Genomic DNA, 15254 nt, shown 5'->3' with positions numbered 1-15254 from the left:
TTTACATTGTTCCTAAATTAATATGTTTAAAATTGACACATTTTTTGAATTGTTTTCTGAGGTTTTCGCGGGTATTTGTATGTAGGTCTTTGGTTGTTCGGGTTTTCTCCCACGTAAAATTGGAAGTGTCTTGGCGACGTTTCGACGAAGTCCCGTTCGTCATCTTCAGGCTGGTGTTTTCAGCTTCGTGCTTTGAGCAGCAATGTGTGGTCTTTCATAGGTCCTGGTCAGATGGTGGATTTCCTCCCCGTAGAGGTTCGATATTTGTTTTCTGAATTTTGAATTACATACATATGAACATATGATTTCACATTATTCATGCATTTTCCTAAATTTTCATTATAGAAAAAATTTAAAGGTTAAGATCTCACTTTTATAAGTACTATATGGAAAAATAATATTATGTTAATTATTTGTTAACTATAAGTATTTTCCCTCCAGTCTTGGTTTCTAAAAGGGAGGCTTTTCTTGAAGGTTAAAGCTTATGGCAAGTTATTAGCAATACATTTGAAAAAGCAAATTTAAAATATAATAAATCCATGCTGGTGCAACAGTATTACAAAAACCTTATTGCAAGTATTACAAAGTCCATCCCATGTGGCCCTCAGATCATTAAGTGTGAAAAACAGTCATAAGTCACTGTTTTCAATGCCATTGTAATTTTGTAATTTTGAGTGGTCACTAAACAAACTGTTGTAAGTCAAGGACTACCTATAATGAGAGTTAAGCTAAGGCACCAGTGAGCATTTTAGGACAATAGAGGGAGATATGGAAAGGAACCTCATTTCTTCGCCTTCTGGTAAGTGGGCATTTTGCATTATGGGAACCATTCTGTATGCTCAGTATGTTCTAATGCTCTTTCTAAACTCCAAATTGCCTTTGTAAAATGCTTTTATGGGACACCTCCTCTCCCCATCAGTAGTTAAACTTCTTATTCAAACAATAATATATTCTTAAAAAAATGAAGACATTAGCCTTGGCAACAAAGTATATTCAGTGTTATCATATGATATTCAACCCAGGTTTCTGGGTTTGGAAAATATTCTGAGTCATAAACTAACCATGAAGTCTATGACTGCACAACTTGCACAATAAACAATACTTCGCTATATTTCATTGTGCTGTGCAACAAGTGAGTGAATTTTTAATTTGTAAATTCTGGGATAACAATACATTTTAATAGAGTCCCATAGACAAAGGTTTATAATGTTTAATATTATTTTGTAATACTCAAAATTGTGCAAGGTATATGAGAATATGATTTCTGTGATGCACCTATTGTCCTCCATAATATCTCAGTAGCTTTTCGCATATTGCTGCAGAAACTATCATAAGCTCTGTAAAACGTTCTAAGCTGTGCTTTGCTGATAAGGAGCTTGGAATAGAAGGTACTTCAGATTTTCATAGGACATAATGCTCATAGGAGAAAAGAGGAACTAGCAGAGATAGAGTTAGTGAAAATAGGAGGATAAAAAAAATGCTGGCAAGCAGCTAAAGGTACTACCGGTATATTAGCTTGAATGAAGAGAGAAAGAGAAGGAAGCGATGTTCAAAACAGATTGGGCAATTATTGTGCTGCTGAGTCTAAGTGGGAAAAATTTCCTGAAATATTCAAGGATAAGACCTAGAGTAAGAGAGATCAAGAAAAGACCTAACACGAGAAGATGAGAATTTGCTAAAACAAATAAAAGATCAAAGACGAACTCATATTAAGAGAATTTATGGGGTGTTAGTAGAACTGGATTCAGAAGCAGAATTAGTTAAAGAATGTATGGTTAAATGGGCACAAAATTTTGATGAACCGGTTCTATTAGATACCTGGGAAATTATTTGGGTGAGGAATGTTAAATTTACACAAGCCCAAAATTTAAGGGAAAATTTTTATAAAATGTTTTATAGATGGCACCTTGATCCACAAAAAATGTCTCGTATGTATCCTGACTTGCAGCCTAAATGTTGGAGATGTGGATGTTTGGATGCTACTTATTATCATATCTGGTGGTCATGTAAAAATATAAAAGCTTTTTGGATTAAGATATGGTGGAATATCCAAAGAATTTTTAGAAGAAGGGTAAAATTTACCCCACAATTGTTTTTGTTAGGTATTGTTTCTGATTGTGATAGTAAAGAGACTATATTGATGTTAAATTTAATTACAGTGGCCAGGTTGTTAGTAGGGCAATGTTGGAAGAAGGAATCTTTGCCTACTTTGCAAGAGTGGTTTCTTAAAGTTTCTTATTTGGCGGAAATGGCAAAGATTTCGGCTTTTTTGAAAGATCAATCGCAAGAGAAGTATTTTCTGGTATGGAAAAAATGGATAGATTTCATACAATATAAGTTGGATATAAAAATACTACTTAGTTTTTGAATAACTTATATTTAAAATTTAAGATATTTTATAGACATTTCTTTTTAATTTTCTTTTTATTTTTCTTCTTATTTGATTTCTTCTTTTTCTGTTTCTTTTTTCCTTCTTTCTGGTATTTTTTATATATATATTGTTGTTAACTATTTTATAATTTGTTTAATTAATGTATTTAGATTTGCTTATGGTTTATATGTGTCTTAAGATTTTTTAATTTTTTTTTTTAATTAAGCCTGTATTCAGCTCTGGGAAGGTCGGGGGAGGGTAGGGGAGGGTTCGGGGAAGGGAATTGTTTTGTAAAACTTAAAAATTTTCAATAAAAAAAAAGAAAAAAAAGAAAAGACCTAACACATTAACACAGAAGGCATAGGTATGGCTATGCCAGAAAATAAATGGAAGAAGGAAAATTTGAGTGATTTACTATGAAAAATTCATCAGCTAATTCATCAGATTGAGAGGAACATAGCCAACCACACCTATAAACACTTTTTTAAAAAAAATGTAGAAATGTAGAATTCTCTAGTATTTAGCATCATAGAAAATGTCTTGTATAGTTGTTGTTGTTAATTGCGAAGTCGTGTCCGACCCATCGCGACCCCATGGACAACGTTCGTCTTGTATAGTAGGGATACATATATCTTAAGTTCCTATTATAATTTGGTAAGAAATTTGTATTTAGAATGGTTTCTGACCCAAAACAGTGCAGGAAAAGTATCATTTTGATTTTTTAAAAGGCTTTTTAAGACTAAGCGGCATGAAGTTAAAGTACTTGAACAACTATATTGTCCTGTCCTCTTTTAGACAGGTTCCTTGTGTTCATGTAGGTACAGACTCATTCCTATAAGACAGTTTGAAAACTTCCTTTACTGAGTTATTAAAATTCAGACATAAGCAATTAGAACAAAGGCAACCTTTCATTTAATCATTTTAGCAAGCCTATTAGATCTGGGCTGCAAAAATATGAATTACCACTAGACAGCAACAGAGTTAGAAATTCTTGTGGTTGCCTGAATTTCTGTAACCCAAATCTAACATAGTAAACCTAACTTTGACACGCCTGTTGGTTAAGCTATCCTACTTTTAAGTAAAGTGCAATGGGTAACAATCTATTCGGGTAGCGTAAGAAACATGGGACAATAGTTAATTTTTGTTGTTGTTTCTCTACTGCTTATTGTCAATGGGAGATGCTTACGTGATCGTTTTTACTTCAACTGATAAACAACTTGTTTGGCTTTGCATCTTAATGAGCCAGGTGTCAGGATACGTTATTTAGGGGAAAGCGCACGATCAGGTCGAGGAATGAGTTTGTTTTTAGTAGGATTTGCTTCCGAGTTAAACATCTAGAGATAAGTGAAGTCATAAACCTATTTTCGGAATAACTGCTTGTGTAGACCAAGTCCGATGTCAGAATGGTGATTCGCTGGAATCTGGAACAGCGACATGGGTGGGGAAACAGACGAACTTAAATCTGGCTAATTCTGGAAGAAGTTTGGTCTTCGTCCTTTGCCGTAGCTGCTCGGTCTTGAAGGCTTGTTTTTTTAAAAACTGGTCCACGTTGCGCACGCATGCGTTGTAATCATTGTTTGATCACCTGAGGCTTATAAACGGGGTAAAGAGGTAAAGCGGATGTGGGGGGAATAGGGCGAGAAGGAGATTGTGGCAGGTCGCTTTTCACAGTGCTTCCGCGAATCTTCGAAGAGGCAAAGCCACTTCGAGACCGTTTGATGCTCTGAGGCTTGCAAAAGAGAAGGCTTTCCTCTGGCCGTACCTTTCGTTTGCTTCAGCCGATCGCCGTCATGTTCAAAAAACTGAAGCAGAAGATCAGCGAGGAACAAACTTCGGGCCGCGGAAGTCCTGCGGGTAGTACTTCAGCGTTTCCTCAGGTACGCGGTAGAAAATCCAGGACCTGGCGTTCCTGCTTGGCATAGAATACGGAGGCTGGTTCTCTTTCTCTCGGGAAATGCCTGGTGGTTTAAAACGGAGTAATTATAGGCTTCATAGGGGCAGACTCCGGAGTGTGTGCGAATCCTGACGCAGTTTCCTTCCTCTCGACCTCCCTCTGCGGGATGGGAGGGACCGCTGAAAGGGCTCAGGTGCCGGCCTCCGAGCCTCATGTGTATAAAAAGCGCCATTGTTTCAGTTTATCGCTTTAGGACACTTTGCGCTAGCCACATAGGCAGCCTTCTACTTATGTTAAGTTAATTTTGGTTGGCTAGGACTTGTTCCAGCCTGTTCCAATAATTGTCTGAACAAGACGTGCTAAACCCACCAAAGTTCATTGCATTTTAGCCTGGTGTTGTGAGAACCAGACACTGCATGGTTCAGTGTGCTTGTTAACAGAAATTGTGTTAACTGAGTCTTTAAGAACTTGGGCAAGCTAGAAATATAGATGCACTCGACTATGTTTATTCAAAACAGGCCTCCTAACTTCAGAGTAATCTTTCCACTGTTATGGATAGGTCCCATTGAGTTTGGTGTGGCTTGCTTTCAGCTATGACTCATAGGATTATGTGCCTAAGCCCACCCAAAAAAATGTATCCTAAAGACTTCCCTTTCAGTTACATGCTAGGATTATTTGCTAGGACATTCTTTGATTTATAGGAATGTATTAAGCATTCATATCAATTCTTAATAAAAAGAGGCATTGATAAGTTGCCTTTGATTTTGTGCAGGAGCAAATATATGCAAATTTTCCAGTGATGTGTCCTTTATTGAGTTTTTCTATGTGTGAACAATTGTGAATAGTTTTTGTTGCAGTCACAGCTCCTTAAATCTTGATATCAAATAGATTGTTTTTTCTAATTGTGATTAGAGAATACACTATATTTCATTGTAACAATATCCTTTTTGAGAATCTGCAAAGGGTAAAATGGGATGTACTATTCAATAAAGGCCATAGAGCGACGGAACTTTTGAATTTCTTGCTCAATGGCCAAAACTTGTGGTTGTTGGGGCACAGGGACGGCAGTTGCCACTACTGTTCCCTCAAGAACAGTCATGGGAGTGTTAGGGGTAAATGCCAAAGCGACTGATATAAAGTCATCTGGGTCTTTCAAAAATGGCATAGCCGTTACTCCCTGCATAATAAAGTCACAGTGAGGAAACACTAACAGAGGGGTGTCACAATCAGGGGGAAAGGGGACAGACGGCCGGATTGGCAAAAAATATGACAGCCCAGATAAACCTGTGGTTATTGTCTCAGAGGCCACCAGGACAAAATGATAAGGTTCAGCCTTTGAGGCGGGGCTAGCTGAATGCCCCAGCTCTAGTTTCCCGGTTCCTGGGAATCAGCGGGCATAGGGTTGGACCGACACTGGTTTGCCCAGTGAAACCCCTTTTTACAGCGCAGGCAAACAGTTTTTGGTCTGGCTTCTACTCCCCTGCTTTTATTAGCAGCCCCCCTTGGGGCCCGGCACTGATTTTTAAAATGACCAGGCTTCCCACAATTAAAACAGTTACCAGCTTTACCCTCAGTTTGCCCATTACTTCCTGCTTTTTGTAAGGCCATAGCCAAAGTTTCCATGTTAAATGCATTGGTCCCCACAATTCTACAGGCTTGAATATAATCTGCCAATCCTGCATCAGGTTTGCTCATTAAGGGCTGCAGGACTCATCTACAGTCCTCATTGGCATTTTCAAAGGCAAGTTTCTTCAACAATTCCTCTTGGGCTATTTCATTTGTGATTTCCCTAGATATGGCCTTTTGTATCTGATCCACAAATTCCCCATAAGGCTGATTAGGCCCTTGAAAAATCTTTACAAAAGAGCCTTTTGTTCCCCTTTGTGGATCATCAACCCGAGTTAAGGCAGCTTTAGCAGCTAGGGCTGAATGAGAATAGAACAAAGGGTTCATTGCTTGTTGATTTCCCAGGTAAGTAAAATTTCCACTTCCAGTTAACTGGTCTACAGTGGGTGCGTTACGGCCAGGCCAAGCTGAAACGATCTTTTGACATTCCTTTTTCCATTCTGATTCCCAAACCACATATTGAGAAGATGTTAAAATCATATTGAATAGCCCTTTCCAATCTTCAGGCAACACAAAAAAACTAATAGCCATGTGACCTATCAGACCCAAGGTATACTGGCTAGAAATCCCATAACTTGATGCAGCCTGTTTAATTTCCCTAATATTTTTTATAGGAATAGTTTCATATCTGCGATTGCCTGTGATTGGATCAATAAAAACAGGCGCACAAAATTGATATTCTTCAGGTTGCAGTTCCCCTTTTTCATAAGCTTCGGCCAGTGCCCTGGAGATGGCGCTGGCAGGGGAAGGTAGCACGTTGGTGTTTCTTTGTTCTTTTCCTCCCTCCTCTTTTGGCGCGAACGGTTCAAAAGACACATCGGCTTGATAAACTGCCAAGGAGGATTTTTCTTTTGCACTCTGTCCCTTTTTTAACTCATTGGGCTTTTCAGAGTCATAAGCTGCCAAGGAGGATTTTTCTTCTGCACTCTGTCCCTTTTTTAACTCATTGGGCTTTTCAGAGTCATAGGCAGGCGGGGGGTCTACAGGCTTTTCAGAGTTATAGGAAGGAGGGGGGTCTACCCTCCCCTTCTCTGTTTTCATGGCATCTTCATGGATTTGGAGACATTCAATTACAATTCGCCATGTAGACAAAATTTTTGCAGGGGCACGAGGGGATTCATGAAAATACTTTCCTAATTTAACCCACACAGACATTTTTAGGGATCCTCCTTCGGGATATGCAAGGCAATTTAGATATACATATTTTAAGAGGAGGATCAAATCCCTTTTAGTGGGAAGCGGCAAATCTTTCCCATTGTTTTTCAAAACAATTATTGATGACTTGGCCAATTCCCTAAGTTCTGAGAGGTGCGCAACCTGAGGCTTAGAGAATCCTGTCCCCATACTCACGGTAATGTTTTGGGAGGGTGCTTCGTCTAGCTCTGACGACCGGCCCTGAGTTGCAGTAAGCTCTTCCGCTGAGTGAGTAAGAGGAGACCAAGAGACGTAATATTTTGGGAGGGTGCTTCGTCTATCCTGACGACCGGCCCTGAGTTGCAGTACCAAGAGACGTGCTCAGAAACTTGAATCACGTCGGGGTCACCAGTTGTGGGTTTTCACGCGCCCAGCGGTCTCCCATGGGTGTTGAAGAACAGACACGTACACGTGGTTTCCTCGGGATGGGAGCCTCGAACAAAGCCGAAGCATCCCTTTTATTGTGTTATCAGAAGGCGGGTTTATATGCACCTGGTGACCACCTTACACCAACCACATTTGTTATGACACAGCATATTAGCATATTACATGTGCTAACTTTGTTTTGCACACGCTCCTATACAGCTGTTACACACGGCACCAACAAAACACCAAAACACATTCCTTTGCACCGCACGGCACTACCTTGTTTACGCCAATCTTTTTTACTTCCGACTTCCTCATACCTTGGCCTACTGCAGCTGATGACTCAGCCTAACAGGCCAGATAATTCAATAATTCCAACAATAGAGCTAGTCATGCTGTAATGCATTCTTAGATGTATTATTGTTTAATGATTGTTGAATATGAATTACATATTATGATATATATTTTCTGTCATGTTTTCTAAAATGGATCTTGATGTAAACAAATGACTACATACTTATATTGAGATAACATATTTTCCATTATTCTTAGCGGTGACAAGATTGAAAAGTAAGAGCTAATTTCAAACCTTTGCTACCAACACTGCAAATGTTAGTCAAATTATATGGGTTTCAAAAGAGTCTCCAAACACTTGTAAGAAAAGACAATGATCAGTTCTTCCCCATTTAAAATCTGAAATGTTTTATTTCATGCAGCTACACAAGTCACGGTTTATGTTATAAGGATTTTTTGCACTCTGAAGTGGCATATGATTAGGTTCCCAAAAAATGTTATGAAAACATAATGCATTTTTTAAAAATTATCTTTAATAAATGGAAACACCAAGCATCAGATATTCAAAATCCCTTCAGTTCAGAATATAGAATATTGTATTTGAGAATCAACTATAAATTTAAAATGTTAAAAGGAGCCTGAACATAAATTTATATTTTATACAGTCAGATCCAGAAATATTGGGACATCACACAATTCGAACATCTTTGGCTCTATACACCACCACAATGGAGTTGGAATGAAACAAACACAATGTGCTTTAACTGCAGACTGTCAGCTTTAATTTGAGGGTATGTACATCCAACTCAGGTGAACGGGGTAGGACTTACTGCAGTTTGCATATGTGCCTCCCACTTGTTAAGGGACCAAAGGTAATGGGACAATTGGCTTCTCAGCTGTTCCATGGCCAGGTGTGTGATATTCTCTCATTACCTCAATTACAATGTGCAGATAAAAGGCCCAGAGTTCATTTCAAGTGTGCTATTTGCATTTGGGATTTGTTGTCAACTCTCAAGATGAGATCCAAAGAGCTGTCACTATCAGTGAAGCAAGCCATCGTTAGGCTGAAGAAACAAAACATACCCATCAGAGAGATAGCAAGAACATTAGGTGTGGCCAAAACAACTGTTTGGAATATTCTCAAAAAGAAAGAACGTACCTGTGAGCTCAGCAACACCAAAAGATCCGGGAGACCACGGAAAACAACTGTGGTGGATGACCGAAGAATTCTTTCCCTGGTGAAGAAAACACCCTTCACAACAGTTGGCCAGATCAAGAACACTCTCCAGGAGGTAGGTGTATGTGTGTCAAAGTCAACAATCAAGAGAAGACTTCATCAGAGTGAATACAGAGGGTTCACCCTAAGATGTAAACCATTGGAGAACCTCAAAAACAGGAAGGCCAGATTAGAGTTTGCCAAACAACATCTAACAAAGCCTTCACAGTTCTGGAACAAGATCCTATGGACAGATGAGACCAAGATCAACTTGTACCAGAGTGATGGGAAGAGAAGAGTATGGAGAAGGAAAGGAACTGCTCATGATCCTAAGCATACCACCTCATCAGTGAAGCATGGTGGTGGTAGTGTCATGGCGTGGTCATGTATGGCTGCCAATGGAACTGGTTCTCTTGTATTTATTGATGATGTGACTGCTGACAAAAGCAGCAGGATGAATTCTGAAGTGTTTCGGGCAATATTATCTGCTCACATTCAGCCAAATGCTGCAGAACTCATTGGACGGCGCTTCACAGTGCAGATGGACAGTGATCCAAAGCATACTGCAAAAGCAACCAAAGAGTTTGTGAAGGGACAGAAGTGGAATGTTATGCAATGGCCAAATCAATCACCTGACCTGAATCCCATTGAGCATGCATTTCACTTGCTGAAGACAAAACTGAAGGGAAAATGCCCCAAGAACAAGCAGGAACTGAAGACAGTTGCAGTAGAGGCCTGGCAGAGCATCACCAGGGATGATTGACTGCAAAGGATTTGCAACCAAGTATTAAGAAGGGAAAATTTGATTTATGATTATTATTCTGTCCCATTACCTTTGGTCCCTTAGCAAGTGGGAGGCACATATGCAAACTGCTGTAAGTCCTACCCCGTTCACCTGAGTTGGATGTACATACCCTCAAATTAAAGCTGACAGTCTGCAGTTAAAGCACATTGTGTTTGTTTCATTCCAACTCCATTGTGGTGGTGTATAGAGCCAAAGATGTTCGAATTGTGTCGATGTCCCAATATTTCTGGACCTGACTGTATGTATTTGTGACTCAACCATAGCAAGACAGAATGATTGTAAGTATTTGCCTCCTTCCTCCGACAAGGTTCTTCCATCTCTGGTTCTGGATGGAGTTGCAATGCTCCAAACAGACCTGGTGTACAATGTGAGGGTCCTCCTGGACTCATGGTTCCTGTTTGAAGAACAGGTGACAGCCAAGGCTATGAAGGATTTTGCATATCTTCAGATGGTGCATCAATTGCAGCCATACTTAGACTACGAGGTCCTACTCATGTAACTCACACTGTTGTAACCTCCAGGATAGACTACTATAATACACTCCACATGGGCCTGCCCTTGAAGATTATTTGGAAACTGCCAACTGGTGCAGAATGTGGCTGTGTAGGTAGTAAACGGTACGAGATATACATAACATGTAACACCACTCTTGTTTGAGCTGCACTGGTTATAGGTGCATTTTTGGGTGCAATTCAAAGTGCTGGTGATTACTTATATGGTTTGGAAGTGGGGTACCTGAGCGATTGCTTTTTTTCAAGAGTGTCTATCCATCCAAGTAGGTCAATCAGAATGGGCATGTTGCAGATCCTGTCAGTCAAATAATGTCGGCTGGCAGAGACTAGAAGGTGAACTCTTTCTGCAGTAGCCCTTGCTCTATGGAACGTTCCGGAGGCCAGAATGGCCCCAAACCTGTTAGCTTTTTATAAGGCCTAAAAACCTGACTATGTTCCTGGGCCTGGGTGCTGAATGTACCAAGGTCTCCATTTCCTGGCTATATTATTAACTGGCCAAATTGTTAACTGCTCTTGTGTATGCCAAATTGGATGTTTTAATGTTTTTGCTAATTTTACTATTTTTATTGTTTTACATTTTTTATTTTTATTTTTAAATCATAATATATTTTATGAAACCACTCAGAGTCATTGACTGAGCTGGGCAGCATAGAAATTAATCAAATAGTCAACCTAATAAATAAAGATACACTTTAAAAACTTTGAGGCATAGTTCTCAAAAGAGACTCCTTGGGAAACTGTGTAGCTATTTATATACATAACTATTTGAGTACCTTCATATTGGGATGCAACTAATCCTATTTTGTGGGCCACTCATTTGAAATATTGTAACTGCACAACATATAAAAAAACCGGTCTATTTTAGGGATAGGATAATATAGGATGCATCTTACGATTTCTTAACTTCATAACTTCCAATATTTAGTGAATGTATAACGTAATCCCAAGGAGAACATATTTCATTTCTTAGTACACTTAAAATCTAAGATTAGGAGCAGTCAGGATAAATTGATCAATTTTATGACTGAAATGTATTAATGGAAAAGAAAAACTTTCTTAACCAAAGATAATGTGAAAATGCTAGCCTACATAAAAATGCAAGGAGTGTTCAAACAACTTTGTCTTTGTTTGTTAAATTTATTTGCTATCTATCTTGCCATGGAGCTATTCTAGGCAGTTAATTTATTTCTGAGCTAGTGGAATACTATCAGATTCAGAAAAAAGGCCAGCTACAAAGCTTTCAGCATACAATCAGATGTACATTGTATATTTCATTTGTGGTCAGTTGCAGATTAGAACAAATCAGTCATTTAGATTTGTATAACAATTAATCTATACAGCAACTTTTTTCTGTCTCTAGGTAAACAACTATCTCCAGAAAACTAAATTAGTATAGTTGGAAAAAGTGTGAAGATTAGATAGTAAAAAACCATATGCATTCTTATCAAATATATAAAAATAATCAAAGCTGCATGGTTGGAAGAACCAATATTGTTCAAAATGGCTTTACTTAATGAAGTATTGATATTATTTTAAACTCGATTTAAATAATTAAAATTAAAATAATTTTAGTACAATGTGCATTTTTGTATGGCTACCTGTGCCCTATATTGCATATAATCAAATTGGTAGGAAGACACTCACTGTTCTTGATATTTCTTTACAGAGATCTTCTGAATCTTCTGCGCTGTCACCATCAATACACAGGAACAGAACATCATCTCTTACAGAGCAAAATTATGACAGTACTTCAACTCCTAATAGAGAGGTGGGTTGAACGTCTATATCATAATGGGGGTGAGAGCATCAACAAAGTTAAAGAGTTTTATGATTTTTGTTACATTTGATTAAATTAATTTTAATCTGTTCTCTTGTTTAATGTATAAGTTAATTGCTGTATAAATGAATAGCACAAAAGTAACTTTCTTGAAAGACAGAATTCAGTAGAGAAATTTGAGTTCTAAGATCTACAGTACCAACAGATATTTCTGATTTTTTAAAATCTATAGATATATTTGTCCATAAATCATTCTGTTTTATTGTCATTTATTGTTAATGTGATGTAATGATTAAAATTATGGACTAGGATTTTGATTGTGGAAACCTATTTCAGTCTATTCTCAGCCACAGAAGTTTGTCATTGCTCTTTCTCTCTCAGCCCAATTCAACATTTCTTGAGTTGTACAGATACAATTGCCTTACAACTGTTCATTTAAAAAAAATGTAGAATTATGACAGCCTTTGAAAGGTTTTTATAGCCTGTAAAGCCCTTCCAACTGTTGCAAAATGTTGCACTACCATTTCTGCAATCATGTGATTATGATCAGGGTGCTTGGTAACCCGTTCACACAATTGCAAACTACCCCGCAATTGTGATCACTATTTACAACTTTCTCTGCTAGCTCCCCAGAAAATTAAAAGGAAGGCCAGCAGGACAGTTGTAAGCTATTGTTCCTTGGGGACTGGCTTTGGCGGAGTGCAGAAACAGAGCCAAAACCATGAAAATTTGAGCTTTATCCCTGCAACCTTCCAAAGGAGATCCTTTCTATGCACAGAAGAGAACTGAATTCTCCTAGCAAGGCAGTTCTTTCAGTCAAGCCAAAGATGAATGTCTCTCCGCTCAGAGGCTGAAAATCCTACGTGGACTTTGACAGGGTAGACTTTCAGCTCCCCAAAAGTTCCTCCCATGATTTCCCCTATCTGTTCCCCTGGCATTGTATGATGTAGGATTTTGTCTGCTTAATGCCCTGTAGGAATCCAGTTGTGTTGAAGCAATAATTGATGTCTTGTTTAATGGCCACTTTGCTCAATGACTGAGATTTCACTCCCGATTGTGATTTTAAGTGAGAACTACCTGTAGTAGAGATACATTGGAGGAACATATTAAGTACTTTTCCTTGAGTTCCTGGAGGAAAGTGGGATATAAATTAATCATTAAATGAACCATCGTTCTAGTCATTGTCTATCTACTGCAGGAAGAAGATTCTTCCTCGTGTTTCCAACCAATACAGTCTTGAGCTTTCTTTTGCCAATTGAGCTTACAATACTTGCTGATGTCATCAATCCATCTTGTTTTAGGTCTCTTTTGTGGACACTTCTTATCAAATGGAATCCATTCTATAACTGCCTTAGTCCACTGCCATCAGTTCTTCTTCTTATGTGACCAGCCCATTTCCATTTCAATTCTTTTACTCTCTTGATATTGTATGCTTTCGGTTATTCTCTGATCCATTGCAGGTCTTTCTATCTTGTCTTGTGATGCCAAGCATGTATCTTTCTATGGCTATTTATTTATTTATGAGACTTATATACCGCTTTAAGTGCAAGCACTCTCTAAGCGGTATACACCAGTAAACAATGTATATATATATTTATATTGCCTCCAACAATCTTTGTCCTCATTTTACCTACCCCGGAAGGATGGAAGGCTGAGTCAACCTTGAGCCGGTGAGATTTGAACCGCTGACCTGCTGAACACAGTCAGCTAAAGTGGCCTGCAGTACTGCACTCTAACTGCTAACTGCTGCGCCACCTCGGCTCTTTATACTACTTGTAGCTTTTATATCGATTGTCAGGTTAGTGTACATGTTTTGCTGGCATATGTTAGAACAGGTAGCACACACTGATTGAAAACTTTTCTCTTTAGGCATAGGGAGAGATTGTTCTTGAAAATTACACTTAGCTTGTCGAATGCCTGCCAACCACATTTAACATGCAGTTCAGTTTACTTTATTGTATCACCTTCCACTGAGATCCATTGGCCAAGTTATATATAATGGTCTACTACTTTTAGTTCATCACCAGATATAAAAAAAAATTCTTTTTTTCATGAAGTTATTAAACAAAACCTGGCTATTTTTCAGATTTATTTTTAAGCCCAGTCTAGTTTGCTAAATAGTTCTTCAAGGCAAGTTGAGAAAAGGATAGGTAATATTGCATTGTCTTGTACACCTCGTTCTATGATGATTTCCACTTTAAGATCATTAAGACAAATTGTCGCCACTGTTTTTTCATATATTGAAAAACAAAGGACAAGGGAGCCAAGATTGTGGAGAGGCAGCAAAGGCTGTAAAGAGCTCCTCCAAAAGTAAAAGTTTTCTTTTCTTTTCTTTTTATTTTAACTTTTTAACTCTTTTTAACATTACATTTTAACCTACTTTTAACCCATTTTTTTAACCTATTGATTATAGTAAGTTTAAGCAGTATCTAAGCCTTGGTTCAGCAGTGCATTGATTATTGCTTGCTGGAATACTGAGTCAAACGCTTTTTCATAGTCAATGAAAGCCATGCACAGAAGCATAGTGTATTCATTATGCCTTTCAGTAACTTGCTAGATACCTGGGTGTGTGATCCATTGTGCTGTAACTACTTCTGGATTCAGCAGGTTCTTTTGGCTGTGCATCATTTAATGTTTTTAATATTTTTTTTGCTATTATCTTAACCTTGTAAATGCCTGAAGGAAGGTTTATTGGGCAATAGTTCTTTTAAATCATCTTGGGCCCCTTTCTTATGTATAAGAATCACGTCAGCATTTTTTAGTGAATCTGGTATTTTTTCTTCTCTGAAGTATCTCAATGATAGCTTTGTTAGTATCCCGTGTAAACTGTAATCATCAGCTTTCAGCATTTCAACTGTTACATAGTCATTTCCTGAAACTTTGCCATTTTTCATTGATTTTATGGCACTTGATACTTCCTTTACTAGAATATCTGGCATTTCCTTTTTTGTCGGAATTGTTACTTTTGAGTGATCTTGATCTTTATATAGCTCTGAATAGAATTTTCCAATTATTTCTAATATTTCCTGTCTTGTTCTGCATACTGAGTCATCTTCACTTTTTAATAGTGCCTTTTTTCTTGTATTTATAAGTTTGCATTTTGCTGTATTAATTCCTTTATTTTCTGCAATTGCCTTTTTCACAAGCTTCACGTTAAACTGATATGTTTCTTCGTGGATACCTTTTCTTATGGTCTTGC

The 15254-nt window shown here is 38.1% G+C and overlaps 1 protein-coding gene across 14 annotated transcripts in view; it reads left to right on the top strand.

Annotated features, from left to right (window-relative positions):
- The first annotated feature begins 3942 nt into the window (after positions 1 to 3942).
- The window catches only part of LOC120305282 (golgin subfamily A member 4-like), a 162415-nt gene continuing 151103 nt past the window's right edge, over positions 3943 to 15254 (top strand). For 10 of the 14 annotated variants that reach the window (XR_005555996.1, XR_005555994.1, XR_005555995.1 and 7 more), the window contains exons 1-2: positions 3943 to 4248; positions 11945 to 12046. Coding sequence is in view for 10 of the 14 variants with exons in the window: in XM_039336852.1 (XP_039192786.1) it covers positions 4162 to 4248; positions 11945 to 12046 (189 nt within the window). In the remaining 4 variants the exon portion in view is untranslated. Of the gene's footprint in view, positions 4249 to 11944; positions 12047 to 15254 lie in introns of those variants that run through there. The other 4 variants (XM_039336856.1, XM_039336855.1, XM_039336854.1 and 1 more) reach the window with 2 other exon arrangements.

This window comes from Crotalus tigris, unplaced genomic scaffold (assembly GCF_016545835.1).
Source record: "Crotalus tigris isolate CLP2741 ecotype Arizona unplaced genomic scaffold, ASM1654583v1 scf7180000017666.379230911805:20528666, whole genome shotgun sequence".
Classification (NCBI taxonomy): Eukaryota; Metazoa; Chordata; class Lepidosauria; order Squamata; family Viperidae; genus Crotalus; species Crotalus tigris.
The sequence above is the reverse complement of the archived record's forward strand: the minus strand, read 5'-3'. Positions and strand labels throughout refer to the sequence as shown.